General features: G+C 53.5%; 1 protein-coding gene across 4 annotated transcripts in view; it reads left to right on the top strand.

Moving 5' to 3' along the window:
* C8H3orf70 (chromosome 8 C3orf70 homolog) overlaps window positions 1-7,056 on the top strand; it is a 77,801-nt gene extending 70,745 nt beyond the window's left edge. The window contains exons 2-4 of one of the 4 annotated variants that reach the window (XM_075556166.1): window positions 2,798-3,324; window positions 5,285-5,349; window positions 5,456-7,056. In XM_075556166.1, coding sequence (XP_075412281.1) covers window positions 2,798-3,324; window positions 5,285-5,311 — 554 coding nt within the window. In that variant the 3' untranslated portion in view covers window positions 5,312-5,349; window positions 5,456-7,056. Of the gene's footprint in view, window positions 1-2,797 lie in introns of all 4 variants that reach the window. The other 3 variants (XR_012785714.1, XM_075556165.1, XM_075556164.1) reach the window with 3 other exon arrangements.
* Window positions 7,057-13,226: the final 6,170 nt, after the last annotated feature.

Here is a 13,226-nt window from a genome sequence, read left to right as displayed (position 1 = left end):
TTTGTTGTGTTAGACAGGACATTGTTCAAAGCTGGGCCTGACAGGTGACCCTACATTTTCTTCTAGGGATTTCATGGCTTTGTTTTTCACAGTTAGGTCGTCGATCCATTTTGAATCTGTCTTTGTATATGGTGAGACAAAGATCCTATTTCATTTTTCCGCATGTGGAAATCCAGTTTTCCTAGCACTCTTTTTTGAAGAGGCCCTTCTTTTCCACCAATGGACTCTTGAGGACTGGGCAGATTCTTACATGCATGAATTCAGGGGTCACTAACCTGGAGGGCTCTTTGGCCAGAAGGAGTTTAACCAGCTTTCAGCAGTGAGCATTTCCTGAGTGCTTGCTGCCCTCAGCCTCCCAAACTCTATCACCTCCGGCCCACCTGCCAAGCATAAGAATAGTCAAGGCCCTTCCCTGTCCTCTCCAAAAATCAATCTGTCTCTGCCCCCCCCCGCCCCACCCCAAGGGTTTGTTTGTTTGTTTCCATTCTGTGTTAGACAGGGTTCTTGAGAGAAACAAAACCAGGACACTTATGATTTTGTATACATGCACATACACACACACATACAGCAAGAAGGAATGTAACAGCTAATTAGTCCACACAGCAGTACAGAGCGCTCAGTTCAACTGGAAGTCCTTCAACTCATGAGGGCTGCTGGGTCCAAGGTCAAGGAAGCAGACAGCCTAGTCTTCTGTAGAGCAATGCAGGCAGCCTGGCCAGATGCAGCAAACAGCAGGGCTTCTCACCAACAATCAGCCAGATGATAGGGTCCAACAGCCCCATGCTCAAGCGATGCACACACCAGCAGTGTGGCGAAGCAGGTCTCAAAGGAACCTTAAGCTCTAGCAACATGACCCATGGGTTGGCTGTCCCACAGGTAGTGTAGCTCACAACTTGAGGCAGAAAACTAGCTAAGGCAGCTGCACACTGGTCTGGTCACCAGAGAGCAAGAGAGAGCGAGGCAAGTCTCACCGAGCCATTTATCTCATTGCCCTCCAATCAAGCTGTGACCTTATTAATCCCACATGTTCTTAGTGGCCAGGTTGTCACAATAAATCTACCTATCACACTTCCCTTCAGTTTTTCATTTTGAAATCATTTGAGACATAAGGACTGGGTTGTCTTGTACTGTTTCCTCAGCACTTGGGCAGCTTGGGGGAGCCCTGGTGGTGTAGTGGTTACACATTAGACTGCGACCTGCATGATCGGCAGTATGAAACCACCAGTAGTTTCTGGAGAAAGACTGGGTTTTCTACTCCTGTGAACAGTTACAGGCTTGGAAACCCACAGGGCATCGACAGGAGTCAGTATTGATGGCAGTGAGCTTGGTGTTGGTTTTGGTTGGGCAGCTTTGCTCAATGTAAGGGGGAGGGCAGAGAAGCAGCAGGAGGAAATAGGTGGCTTAGTTTCTTAGAAACACCCAACAGTGTCTCCCCACCCTGTGCTACTACCTCTCTCTGTTTTAGAAACACCCAACAGTGTTTCCCAGCCCGGTACCACTAACTCTCTCTGTGGCCACCAATTGTGGGGTCCAGCCCCATAGCCAAACAGTCCTGTGGAGCGAGGTACACAATTAAAGAAGGCAAAGAAAGAAGACAGCAGAGCGCAGGGGACTCCATTCTCCAGGGATTCGGAGGGGGAGAAGAGTCTTGAATGTATGTAACAGTGGGTTTCTGTTGCTCTGGAGGCATTCAGGCCTCGTGGTGCACATCCACATCAAACAAAGGGCAAGGTGCTAAGCTGGAGTATTCCAAGCCCGCACGGGAGTCCCAGGCATGCAAGATCAAGAAAAGGGACAAAGGGAGCAAAGCATCCTTTCATTGTGTATGTGAGGGACCAGGCCAAGCATCTGGAGAAGACAGCTTTATGTTTTAGTGTGTAGGGAGGTGGATGTGATGTGCAGAAACATCCCTCCAGGAACTTGTGCATGGAGGCGCTTTCTCTATCTCAGACAGTGGAGCTGGGCCTCTCACGAAGGATGATGGTGGGCCAAGCCTGTGGTCACGAGTGCCGGGAGTAGGCCATGCACACTGGCTTCCAGGTTCTCAGTCTCCCACACCTGATGAGCTGTCTTCCTGAGAGCTCATGTCACACCTTAGCCATCGAGAGTGACCGGGACTGTCTAATCAAGCCTCTGCCTGTTTCTCTGGCTCTCTCCCACCAAAAAGCTAGCAAGTGACACTCTTCCATGATCCTGATAGCAGAATCATGTGGATCCTTCCTCTGCTAACATGCAGTGATTAAGGCTAGAAATGGGGCGATAATGTGGCCGTGTGTTATCTATTCCACTCTCTGGGGTTCTATCCCACCACAACACGGACCGCTTATTCTAGCTTCATACTAAATCAGTTAGTTACCTGTAAAACAAGGGTTACCGGAGCCACCTAAGGAGCCCTGGTGGCTCAGTGGTTAAGTGCTGGGCTTCGAAAGGAAAGTGGTTTGACTCCACCAGCCGCCCGCTGGGAGAAAGCCGTGGCAGTCTGTGACTCAAAAGATGACAGCCGAGGTGGCACGGTGGGCAGAATCCAGCTGATGGCAATGGGTTAGTAGTCCCGCCCACCCACCCCACAGGTCCTTTATAATGGAAAACGCATAAAAGAAGCTTCCTAAAGCGGGCTGCACATCCCAGGTGCAGACTTTTAGATGCCAGCCCTTTTCAGCCGATGGGATCAATTCGAAGAGTTCTGGGAGTCATTGCTTCGGAGAGGTGGTGGTTGGGACCTTGGTGAGGGCGTTCAGAGCCCTCAGAGAGCAGTGCTCACCAGGGTCTTCAGGCGTGTTCTTTGTGCCCCCCACAGGCAAGTACGTGTACCAGCCGATGACCCCCGTGGAGCAGCTCCCGAGCACCGAGATCCCCGCGCAGCCTCAGGAAGCCACCAACACCATCCAGATCTCCGTCTCCCTCACGCAGCACTTTCTCAAGTTCGCGTCCGTCTTCCAGCCGCCCGTGCCCCCCGACGCCCCGAGGTACTGCACGATCGCAGACCTGTTCCTGGACAACTACCAGGTGAAGTGCATCAACGGGAAGATGTGCTACGTGCAGAAGCAGCCCGCGCCGCCCCCGCCGCCCGCAGGCCCCGAGGAGCGCTCCGCCCACGATGCCTTAATCTCAACCGAGAGCAGTTCGCCAAAAAGAGAGCCCTGCGCCTCCCCGTCGAGCTCGGAGGACTCGGGGATCAACGCGATCGGGGCCCACTGCGTGGAATCGTGCGACGAGGACACGGAAGAGGGGGCCGAGCTGAGCTCCGAGGAGGATTACAGCCCCGAGAGCAGCTGGGAGCCGGACGAGTGCACCCTCCTGTCCCCGTCGCAGTCGGACTTCGAGGTGATCGAGACAATAGAGACCACCGTGTGAGGCCCGGCGGAGCCTTCCGCAGCCCCCCTTCCAATGCAGCGGCCATTGTCGTACCCCCGCCCACCCCACTCCCCGCCCCAGCAGCTCCGCCGCGTGCGTGCCCGGCTCAGCTTCTCACCGGGGTTCCCTCGGTGTACCGACTGACTTTCTATGTAGCAAAAGGCACCGCGCGCTGTGAGCCAGCCTTAATTTCCCTGGGGTCGTGACAGGCCTGCAGGGGAGACGCCAGCGGGCGTGGGCCAGCCTGAGGGGCTCCCCAGGGTGGAGGCCCCCCGTATGCCTGCTGGCCAGCTCCATCTGTGTCAGTTCCCACCCACCCCTAAGGACACACCCCTGCCCTCCTCCCATGCCTGCATTGGGTCCCAGGGAGGCCCAGCTGGAGCCAGCTCTGACTCCAGTTCTGCCCTGTGTCCACACGCCCTGCCTGAGCTAGCCCTTCACCCCCAGTGATGGCTTCTTCAGTTTGGGGCTCAATCCAGCTGTGGCAGACGCCTCCCTCTGCAGCCTGCTAACCATGGAAGAGCCCCTGAAGGGATGACACACGCTATGGGGACCCAGGGGAGAGGGGAGGGGCCCACGGGAACGCTCGTGCAGTATACCTACCCGCCCCTGCTTTTTTTTTAATTGTTCCTCCAATCTAGGGCAACATTTAGCAAGTTATATAGGTATTATATGTAGGAGGCAGCCACGGCTAAAGACTTAAGAAATGAAAAATAAATCATAGTTTTAGTTATTAGCATGGAAATGCTAACGCGAGCAGTCCTTTAGGGATTCGGAACGAATCTAATAGGTTTGATGAATTCTGCTTCATTTGGTTGTATGAAGCATTAGAATGACTTAGGTGAGAAATGGGGTATGATGCATGGATTTTTTATGCAAATGCAAGAGCAGTTGAAACAGTTGACTGCTAAGTCAGGAGAAACTATTTTGTGTAAAATTCATCCGCTTCCCTATAGTAATCTTCATGGTCTCTGCACACGGTGTCTCTCTCACCCAGAGTAGCTTCGAATTCCAAGTTCCTATGGAGCTCCATTCTGAGGCCTGTTTGTAACCTCTGTTTGCATCAGGCATTCCTCCTGGGAGTTGGTCACCTGCCCTTCCCCACACCTAACATCATGAGGCACAGCTCCAAGTCCAGGAAAAGGGAAATAGGGCTCCGGGAAGCTAGAACTATCCAAATGTGCTCACTGCCTTCGGGCCCAGCTCATCCCTCTCCTCTGTCACCACCGGTGGATCGAGAGAGTGCCTGCCCTCCCTGCAGCCTCCCTCTGGCCCGCTCCTGCCCCTGTGATTTACTAGGACTTCTTGCCAGGCGGAGTTGGCACTTTCTTCGGAGGCAGAGGTAGTTGAAAGTCCTACAAGGATGAGAATGAAGCATCAAGATCACCTCCCTGAGGTGTAAAGGCTCAAAAGGCCCGACCCGCAGAAGAGTTCCAGGGTGTATGGCCCAGGCACAGGAGATGGCAGGGGAGACTGCTGCAGGCCGGGGGGCTTTCCCCTCCCTGGGGGCAGCTTCTCTGGTGCCAAGCTGAAGGCTGGCCTGGGCAGACCTCTGCCTGTGAGCCAGTGAATGTGTGGCAGGCAGGTAGGTGGGTGTAGGTTTGGGTTGTGCATACCACCTCCCTGAATCTCCCTGGCTGGGGACACTGAGGGCTGTCTTTCTCTCCCTGCCCAGTCTGGGCACTGGCCGTGCAGGTACCTGCTCTCTCAGGCCTCACTGCTCCACCGAGGGCAAGGTTCAGATGCGACCCTTTCTCCCAGAATACCTATGGCATTTGCCTGGGTTCCTGTTTTTTAAAATTCTGAGCTGCCGTTCCAATTAGCCAGTTTCAATGGAATTTTCAGATTTAATAATGGTGGGTAAATATTTGCACAATCTCTTTATAATTAATAGCTCACGAAGCTTCACTTACTACGATGTCTTTTATAGAACTGGAGCTGCTCCACTGTATTCTAAATAGCAGATGCTCCTGGAGCTCAGACAACCTTTCCCAGGTAAGCACAAGCAAGAAATGGCGTCTGTCCTTGCACTTTCAGTATCAGTAATCCTCTGAGAATCTCACGCGGCTGAACCAGAGTTGTTACTCTGCTTGCGTTCCAGAACGACCAGGAAGACATCGCATATGTAGTTTCAACTTAAGTTCTATGCCTTTTCTGTCATGGACTCTGGAAAAAATCCCTGTAATACTCACGTCATACTGTTAATTTGTACAAACATATGTATAGGCACTTTAGAAAATGTTTAGACCGCCACGTGTACTGTAGGCACTGAACACAGGCATATTAAACAGCCTGATTAATGGTCGAACACTGAAAGCGGTGGAAGACTTACCATTTTGATTGGGTAGTGCTTGGTTCTGCCCTTAGAACCAAGCGTGGGCCCGTGGGAATAGACGCACCGCTTTTCCAGGCTCTTGAGGACACCTGACATCATTCCCATGTTTCCACAGTTTGTAGAAAAGCTACTAGGGAAGGCATACCAAAAAATAAAATCCAGTGTCAAATGGAGCTTTCTACTCCAGCCGAGACTTATTTTAGAATTGACAGTGGTTCCAAACACACCCTTAGCTTTTCTGAGAAAGGATAAAGCCGTTAACACGCATTTATGGTTCCTAACTATTTGGCACATGAAAAAACAGGGCTTTAAGATTGAGTGGGGGTGGGGTGGGGATTTGCTTCTTTGTTTTACCTTGTGGCTTTTAAGGTTGAAATTGGGGGAAATTCTCAGGGGGATTTGCTTTCCAGGAAGGGAAAGCCTCCCCCCATTTGAGCTATGAGACAAAGAAAGACCGGCTGAGCCCGAGTGGGGCAGCTGACATGCTTTTTGGGTTTGCTCTAGGGTTTGATTTTGTCTTTGAAAGAGTCCTGGTTTTCTTTATTAACCACCTCTTTCTGGCCCAGTTAATACATCAGAATTCCTTTGGGACTGATCATAACACTCCTTCCCACAAATTTAATTCTCCACTTGGGTAATAGGAGGCAACAGATCATCGAGAAAGCTGCCAAAACACCCATAAACACGACTGGGCCAAAAAGAAAGATAAAAACACAAATTAAACCATATTTATACAGTCACCTCTCGACTGTTCCTGTATCTTGTTTGCACAATTTCACGGGCACGTCTTGGCTTCTTCCACGAGGAGAGTGAGGTGTGCACAGCTTTCTGCCTGTGGCCCCCTCAGCATTGAGCAGAGGACAGGAGAGCTTGTCACCCAGGGACACCGTGCTGCTGTGAGCAGCCCAGTACACAGGCGCTTCTCAAAATTAATTTGGGAAATTAAAGTTGCGTGCATCCCAGCTCTCTGTGATGACCATGGGTAATCAAGAGCCTTATACCAGAGCAGGGCCGCTCTGAAGGCCGGTCCTTGCGAGAGCCTGTCTGCCGGCCTCCACGCCACCGTCCACGCTGTCATCCACGCCGCCGTCCACGCCATCACGCCGCCGTCCATGCCATCACGCCGCCGTCCACGCCGTCATCCACGCGAGGCGGTTCACACCTTGCACTCCTCACGGGCTGCAGCTGTTTGTAAAACCTGCCTCTTTTCATGTGTGAAGCACAATGTTGACGCTTCTGTAATTTCCTACGATTACCTTCTGTTTTCCCGCAGACACGCAGCCCTCCTTTGTGTATAACTCTTTAGGAAAATACCCTGTAAAATAAATGTGTGTTTGGGTTTTTCCCCCCTTTTATACCAGCACAAATCTGAGACTTTGAAGTGTGGAGTATTTCACCCTCCCACCAGAGAGTGTCTGTCGTTTGGCGATAACATTATCTGAGCTAAAAAGAGAGCCCACGTTTGCAAAATGAACATTTTCACGGGTGTTTTCTGTGTGCCAGGACCGAAAGCAGCTTGTATGCATCGTCCCCTTGAAGAAGGGCCGCGGTGGTACGGGCGGTGAGCGCTCTGCACTGCACCCAGCGGGGGCCAGGCCCGGAGAGCTGCCTGTGTGAAGACTAGAGGCAGGAGAACCCCACAAATCCTCTCCTTGGCACGGAGTCTGACATTAACAAGGACCTGCGTGCCCCACACCACCAGCAGCAGCAGCTGGGAAGTCCCTGGGTAGCTCAAAGGAGCCCTGGTGACCAGTCACGAGCTCGGCTGAAATCCTCAGGGTCTGCAGTTCAAAACCCCCAGCTGCTCTGCAGGAGAAAGATGAGGCTCTACTCCCACAGAGAGTTATAGCCTCAGCAGTCCACAGGGTTTCTCCCTTGCCCTGTGGGATAGCCAAGAGCTGGGACTGACTTGACCGCGGTGAGTTTGGGTAGCTCAGATGGCCCAGTGCTGCACTCAACCAAGAGGTTGATGCTTCAAACCCAGCCCAAGACCAGGGCAGTGGGGGGTGGGGTGCAATGGGTGGGGGACAGGGCAGGCCCAGTGACCTGCTTCATAAAGACCATAGCCTGGACAACCCCAAGGGACTGCTCTGCTCAGGGGGAATCACCATCAGCTGGCACCTACTAGCACCCTCCGTGTAGAAGTTCCCAACACAGGTCGAGGTGCAAGAAGTCACCGCCCCCTGCCGCAGGCATACTGAGGCCGAGAGAGTAGGTGACAACTTGGTGGGGCTGGAACCGAGGCTCTGGGAGCAATAGCAAGGTCCTAAATGACAGCAAACCTTTAAGAACAGGTGGGTCCACCACTGGAGGGGTGAGGGTGGGGAGTGGAGGGCGCCACCCCCCCACCCCTTTCCTGCGTGGAAAAGGCCTTGCATTAGGGAGTGTTTGGTTTTTCTTCCATGTTTTACTTGCAGTCCTTTGAGGTAGACAATGGAGGGAATGGAAATCCACTCACTTCAGTTTGGGGTCTCCATTTGTCAGGGGACCCGAATGGGGAGCGCCTCAGGGTAGCCAGTTTGCTGGGCTGGGGGCATTACAAAGCTCCTGCTGGCCCTGCAGAAGCCAGGCCCACCCCTGTCCAGTGGCTCCTCTGCCACCAGCTTCCCTGCCCATCCCCCATGCATGTGTAGGCCAAGGGCTCTGGCGGCAGGATCCTTGAGCTGGAGGAGCCCTCCGAGGACCTGCCAGCTGAGGCCATTGGGCCAGGTCCGCCCACACACCCTGTGTACCCAGAGCGAACCACTTCCCTGCAGTCAGTGCTGACTCTGAGCGGCCCTGTGGGTTTCCAGTCTTCCTTCCCCAGAGCTGATTTCGAACTGCCGACCATGCAGCTACAGCCCAACACGTTACCACTACACCACCAGGGCTCCTAGCAAGAGTACAATTAGCTAACTGTCGACACACCTCCTTTGTGCCCTAGTAGGCAGGGTCAAATGTAGAGTTCTAGAGCGTACCAGAGTTTCGCACCAGGTGCTGGAGATGCAAAAAGGGGCAGCCCTGGGCCATCCCTGTTCCACCACAGCCACTGAACCTGGTCCACATCTTGGGTGTGTTCTCGGGCAACAGGTCCACCCCTGGAGCACAGGCTCAGAAAGACCCAGGTAGGCCCTAGACGCAGCCTGGGCAGTGGGGAGGTTTCCTGTCCCAGGGGCTGAGGTGTGAGCTCCGCCTGAGAGCCTCACCCTGCCCTGGGTGCCAGGTTTTGACCCCAGGAAAGACAGCTTAAGACTCTTCATAGAGTTCATGCATTGAAGATTTAATACCCCAGATCCCCAGAATGCCTTTCCTCAGAACACAGCCAGGGAGGCCGTTGGTAGGTGCCTCCAGCCAGCTTGACACTGCACGGGCCAGAATCACTGCCCCGTCCCGTGCCATCTGCACGCTCGCTGACTGCAGCCATTGTTGCAGCCGCTGTGTCAGGCCATCATGTCGGGGGTCTTCCTCTTTTCTCACTGACCCTCTCCTTTACTAAGCATGATGTCCTTCTCCAGGGATTGGTCTCTTCTGGCAACATGGCCAAAGTACGTGAACTGAAATTTCACCATCCTCCATCTAAGGAACAAGGGTTAGTGAGTGCATAATCCCTGACCCTGGGAAGCCGGAGACTCGCAGCCTGGAGCTGCTGCCAGCCTGGAGCCTGACCATTTAGAACTGACGTCAGCCCCGATGGGGAAGGCGGGTTGTGATCTGCATCCAGGGGTCTTCAGAACAATTGCTGAAGCTGCCTGGAATAAATAAAGCATGGCTGGGTGCATTGAAAGCACAACGCACCTGACAAGGCCTAGTGTTGAAATAAAAATTTATATTACAAGCAGATGACAATCTAAAGATAATGTGAGATCGCATGTAAGATTTTAGGATTAATAGCAAAAATGATTTGTCCAGTCTTCCTGAGTTTCCTCGCGCTGGGTACAAAGTATCACAAATTCGGTGACTTGTAAGGATGGAGATTGTGCCTGTTCTGGAGGGCTAGCATCCAGGGTGTTGGTGGGGCCAGGTTCTCTCTGAAGGCTCAGGGGAGGGTCTTGTCACTCAGCTTCCGATACCCTTGACTGTAGCTGCAGTGTAACTCCATGGTCATGTGGCAGTCTTGTGCCTGCCTGTCCCTGTGGGTCTCTACACTAGGACGTGACTCAGGTGGGATTAGGAACATGACCGTATTCCGTGTGACTTCATGCAAACTGGAAACCTTTCCAAAGACCCTATTTGCGCACCCATCTTTTACACATGTCCTCGAGAGGGGCCTGGAGGAGCATGCTTGGTAAAGTGGAGGGGCAGCAAAAAAGAGGCCTCTGGACAAGAGTGGCACATGGTTGCAGCAGTGGGCACAGACAAGAACAATTGTGAGGATGGCACAGGACCAGGCAGTGTTTCATTCTGTTGTGCAGTCACTGCGCCAGAACCAACCCAACAGCACCTGACAACATTTGCAAACAAGGTCAGGGTTACACGAGTCACTCGGCAGCCACCTTCGGTTTAGAACGAGGCACATTCCACCCCCAGTACTCCTGCCACCTTCCACCAGACTCTGCCGCCACAGCCTGCTGCTCGGTGATGGCGGTGATGGTTGGCAAACTCCAGCTTGGAAGCAAAGGAGGACGGGTCTTGGTCTCCGTCGGAGCCTGCCTTCCTCTGCAGGTTCTAGTCTGTTTGCCTGATCACCAGTTGACTAGGGCTCATATCATTACATAAAGTGCATACTTTATAGACGACCACGTGCAGATGTTAAGTACCAGAGCCCTGGTGGCGTAGTGGTTACGTGCTGAGCGGCACACCACAAGGTACGCGGTTCAAACCCAGCTGCTCTGCAGGAGGAAGCCAGGCTTCCTTTAACTTCGAGAGTTACAGTCTCGGGAACTCCCAGCGGCGGTCCCACCTGCCCCTGTCCTGGAGGCTCCTGGAGGGTCACGCTGGGTCAGAAGCTCCTTGGTGGCAGTGAGTTTGGGAGGGCCAGAGGAAGGGGATAAAGGTCCCTCAGGGCTTTCTGTTCATAGTTGGGGTCTGTCTTTCCTGGGCTTTTCTCTAGATGCCGTTACATTTGTGCTACAAAATGAAATACCTGCGTTCTGAGTTTGATGAGTTCCCTCCCCTCTGGCCCATTAGCTTGTGAGTGTCGCCCCACGTCACAAATCACTGAATCCAGGAGGAACCACATCCTGCTGTTGGGCAGCTGTCGATTCCCGGGCTACATAAAACTATACCCTCCAGTGGAATGCGCTTGTGTTTGTAATTCACACAGGCCGATCATGTCTTCCCCAACCCCCTATTTACAACCAGTTCCTGCTGACCCCATCCAGTTCACACCGCCATGTGGAGGTGGGGGGGGGGGGTAGTAGAATGGTGCTACGCACGGTCGTCAATGACTGCTTGTTCAGAAGGAGATTGTCAGGCCTTTTTCCCGATGCACCTCTGCATAGACTCGAACCATCAACCCTACAGGGAACAACTGAGCCAGTTAACCATGCGCACCATGCAGGCACTCCTCCCCTACCCACGCCAGCTCATCAGACCCTCACTTGAGAAGACGGTGTTCGGGCCACATCCAACCCCTTGTAGCTACAGAAGGGCGAAGGAGACTCCATCTCCTCACCAGCCCTGGGCTGATGGCCACCTTTCCTCCCACAACACCCGATTTTGTGGCAATGGCCACACAGAACTGACAGACACTGCTCACAATTATGGGCGTTTATCAGGGAAGGCAACGAGTTACTACAGAACATTAAGGTCACAGTCTGTGGTCCACAGCTGTCTTCCTGGCCAGCAGCCAGGTCTCTCTGGTCCTCAGCCGTTCAGCCACGTGGTCTCCTGGCCTTTGCTTCCATGGGCCAGGAAGCCAGCCTGCTGCCAGGCGCCACGGCCTCAGAGCTCGGTGCTGCTCCCGTGCTGTCTCAGGGGCTCCTGGTCTGAGTCTCTGGTCTGATGGTTTCTGGGGTGTCTCATTCTTAACAGCCAGGGGAATGGCAAAAGTGGCCAATCCCTGAGTTTGGAGTCATCTACACTTTATGTGCATGTTCCCGCCCAATTCTTTGCTGAGAGCTAGAGGCATGGGCAGAAGAACCATATTAAGAATTTTCACTTCACCACACCATTCATGACTCCCGGAGCCCTTTGTAATAAAAACTCGAATAGGTGGCATGAGTTGACAGGTAGTAAAGCTTAATCTACCCCCCACACCCCCACCCTCCCACAAGCAGGTTCTTATTTACACGCCATTGCTAGCTTCAGGGTAGAGGCCACGCCCATGTACGACTGTTTGCTTGCAATTGTGCAGGGATAACTGGGGCAGGCTGCTCTGGGGCCCTTGGGGACTTCGACCACTCAGTGGCCAAAGCTCAGCCTGAGAGCCTCAGTGTGTTCTGCACCCAGGCTAGGCCAGCAGCTGTGTGCTGAACCACCTCCCACCTCAGGCTCTCCCAGCTAATACTCCTGTTAGTGTTATGCCTACTCGGGGCCCAGCAGCCCCTGCCTGCTGTGAGTGCCCTTCACAGAAAGCCGGCCCGAGATGTCAGTATCCTCATTCCCCACAGCTCACCACACAGCAGGTCAGAACGGAACACACGGGTCCTCTGCCTGCACCACCCACTCTGGGTCCCCACCGCGTCAGATCCTCATGAACCTGGTACTTGTGAGCGGAACCAGGCATCTGGAGTGGTGAGTGTAGCAGGGAGAACAGGGGTGGGGTGGCCCTGGGGGGCAGGTCGTCTGCTCCCCTGAGGTTGTGGGAGAAACACACACACACACACACACACACACACACACACACTTTGAATCACATCTTGAGCATGCTGGGAGCTTTCTGCTTCCGTCACAGACGACTTATCTTTTAGAATGCTCCTGCAGACAGCTCGTCTCCTCTGCTGGGCGCAGCTTCCACTCACTGAACTCTGCATATTGGTATTACCAAGTTCGGCACGGCCTCTCATTGTAGCTGTACAAATGCTGACAACACGCACTTTTTTCGGCAATAAACTTTAATTTGGCGCTCTGTCCTCATTAGGAGCCCATCACTGGGAACGAGTAATGTCTTCAGCCCCGAGGCCCACCTTGCGTGTGCTGGGGGTACGGTGGGGGGGGGCACGATGGGCCTCAGTCCCACGGTGACCCGGCGCCCAGGGAGGGCCCATCCTCAGGGCGGCCGTGCCATGCACAGCACAGCAGAGTACCACTGTGGGCCGGTCCCTTGATTTCCTATAAGGTTGCTATGAGTCAGCACTGGCTCCATGGCAGTGAGGTGGTTTTTTGTTTCTAAAATAGGACAGGGTAGAACTGGCCCTATGCGTCTCGGAGCCTGGAGTCTCCTTCACTGGAGCAGAACGCTTGTCCTCCTGCAGAGCTGGCTGACCGTGCACTTGGCAGTCCAGCGTGTGACCACCGCGCATCGATAGCGTCATTCGTTTAGCCGGTGGTTTTAAACCGAATCTAAAGCACTGTTGAGAAACGAAAATGTTGTGAATCATGGACTTGTACAGGTGGGGCTCTTAAGTGACCGGACATTGTTTACACATGTGGGCTGGTGATAGGGCACATTTTCTAA

The sequence above is a fragment of the Tenrec ecaudatus genome, chromosome 8, assembly GCF_050624435.1.
Source record: "Tenrec ecaudatus isolate mTenEca1 chromosome 8, mTenEca1.hap1, whole genome shotgun sequence".
Lineage (NCBI taxonomy): Eukaryota > Metazoa > Chordata > Mammalia > Afrosoricida > Tenrecidae > Tenrec > Tenrec ecaudatus.
This window is presented reverse-complemented; position numbering and strand designations above follow the sequence as displayed.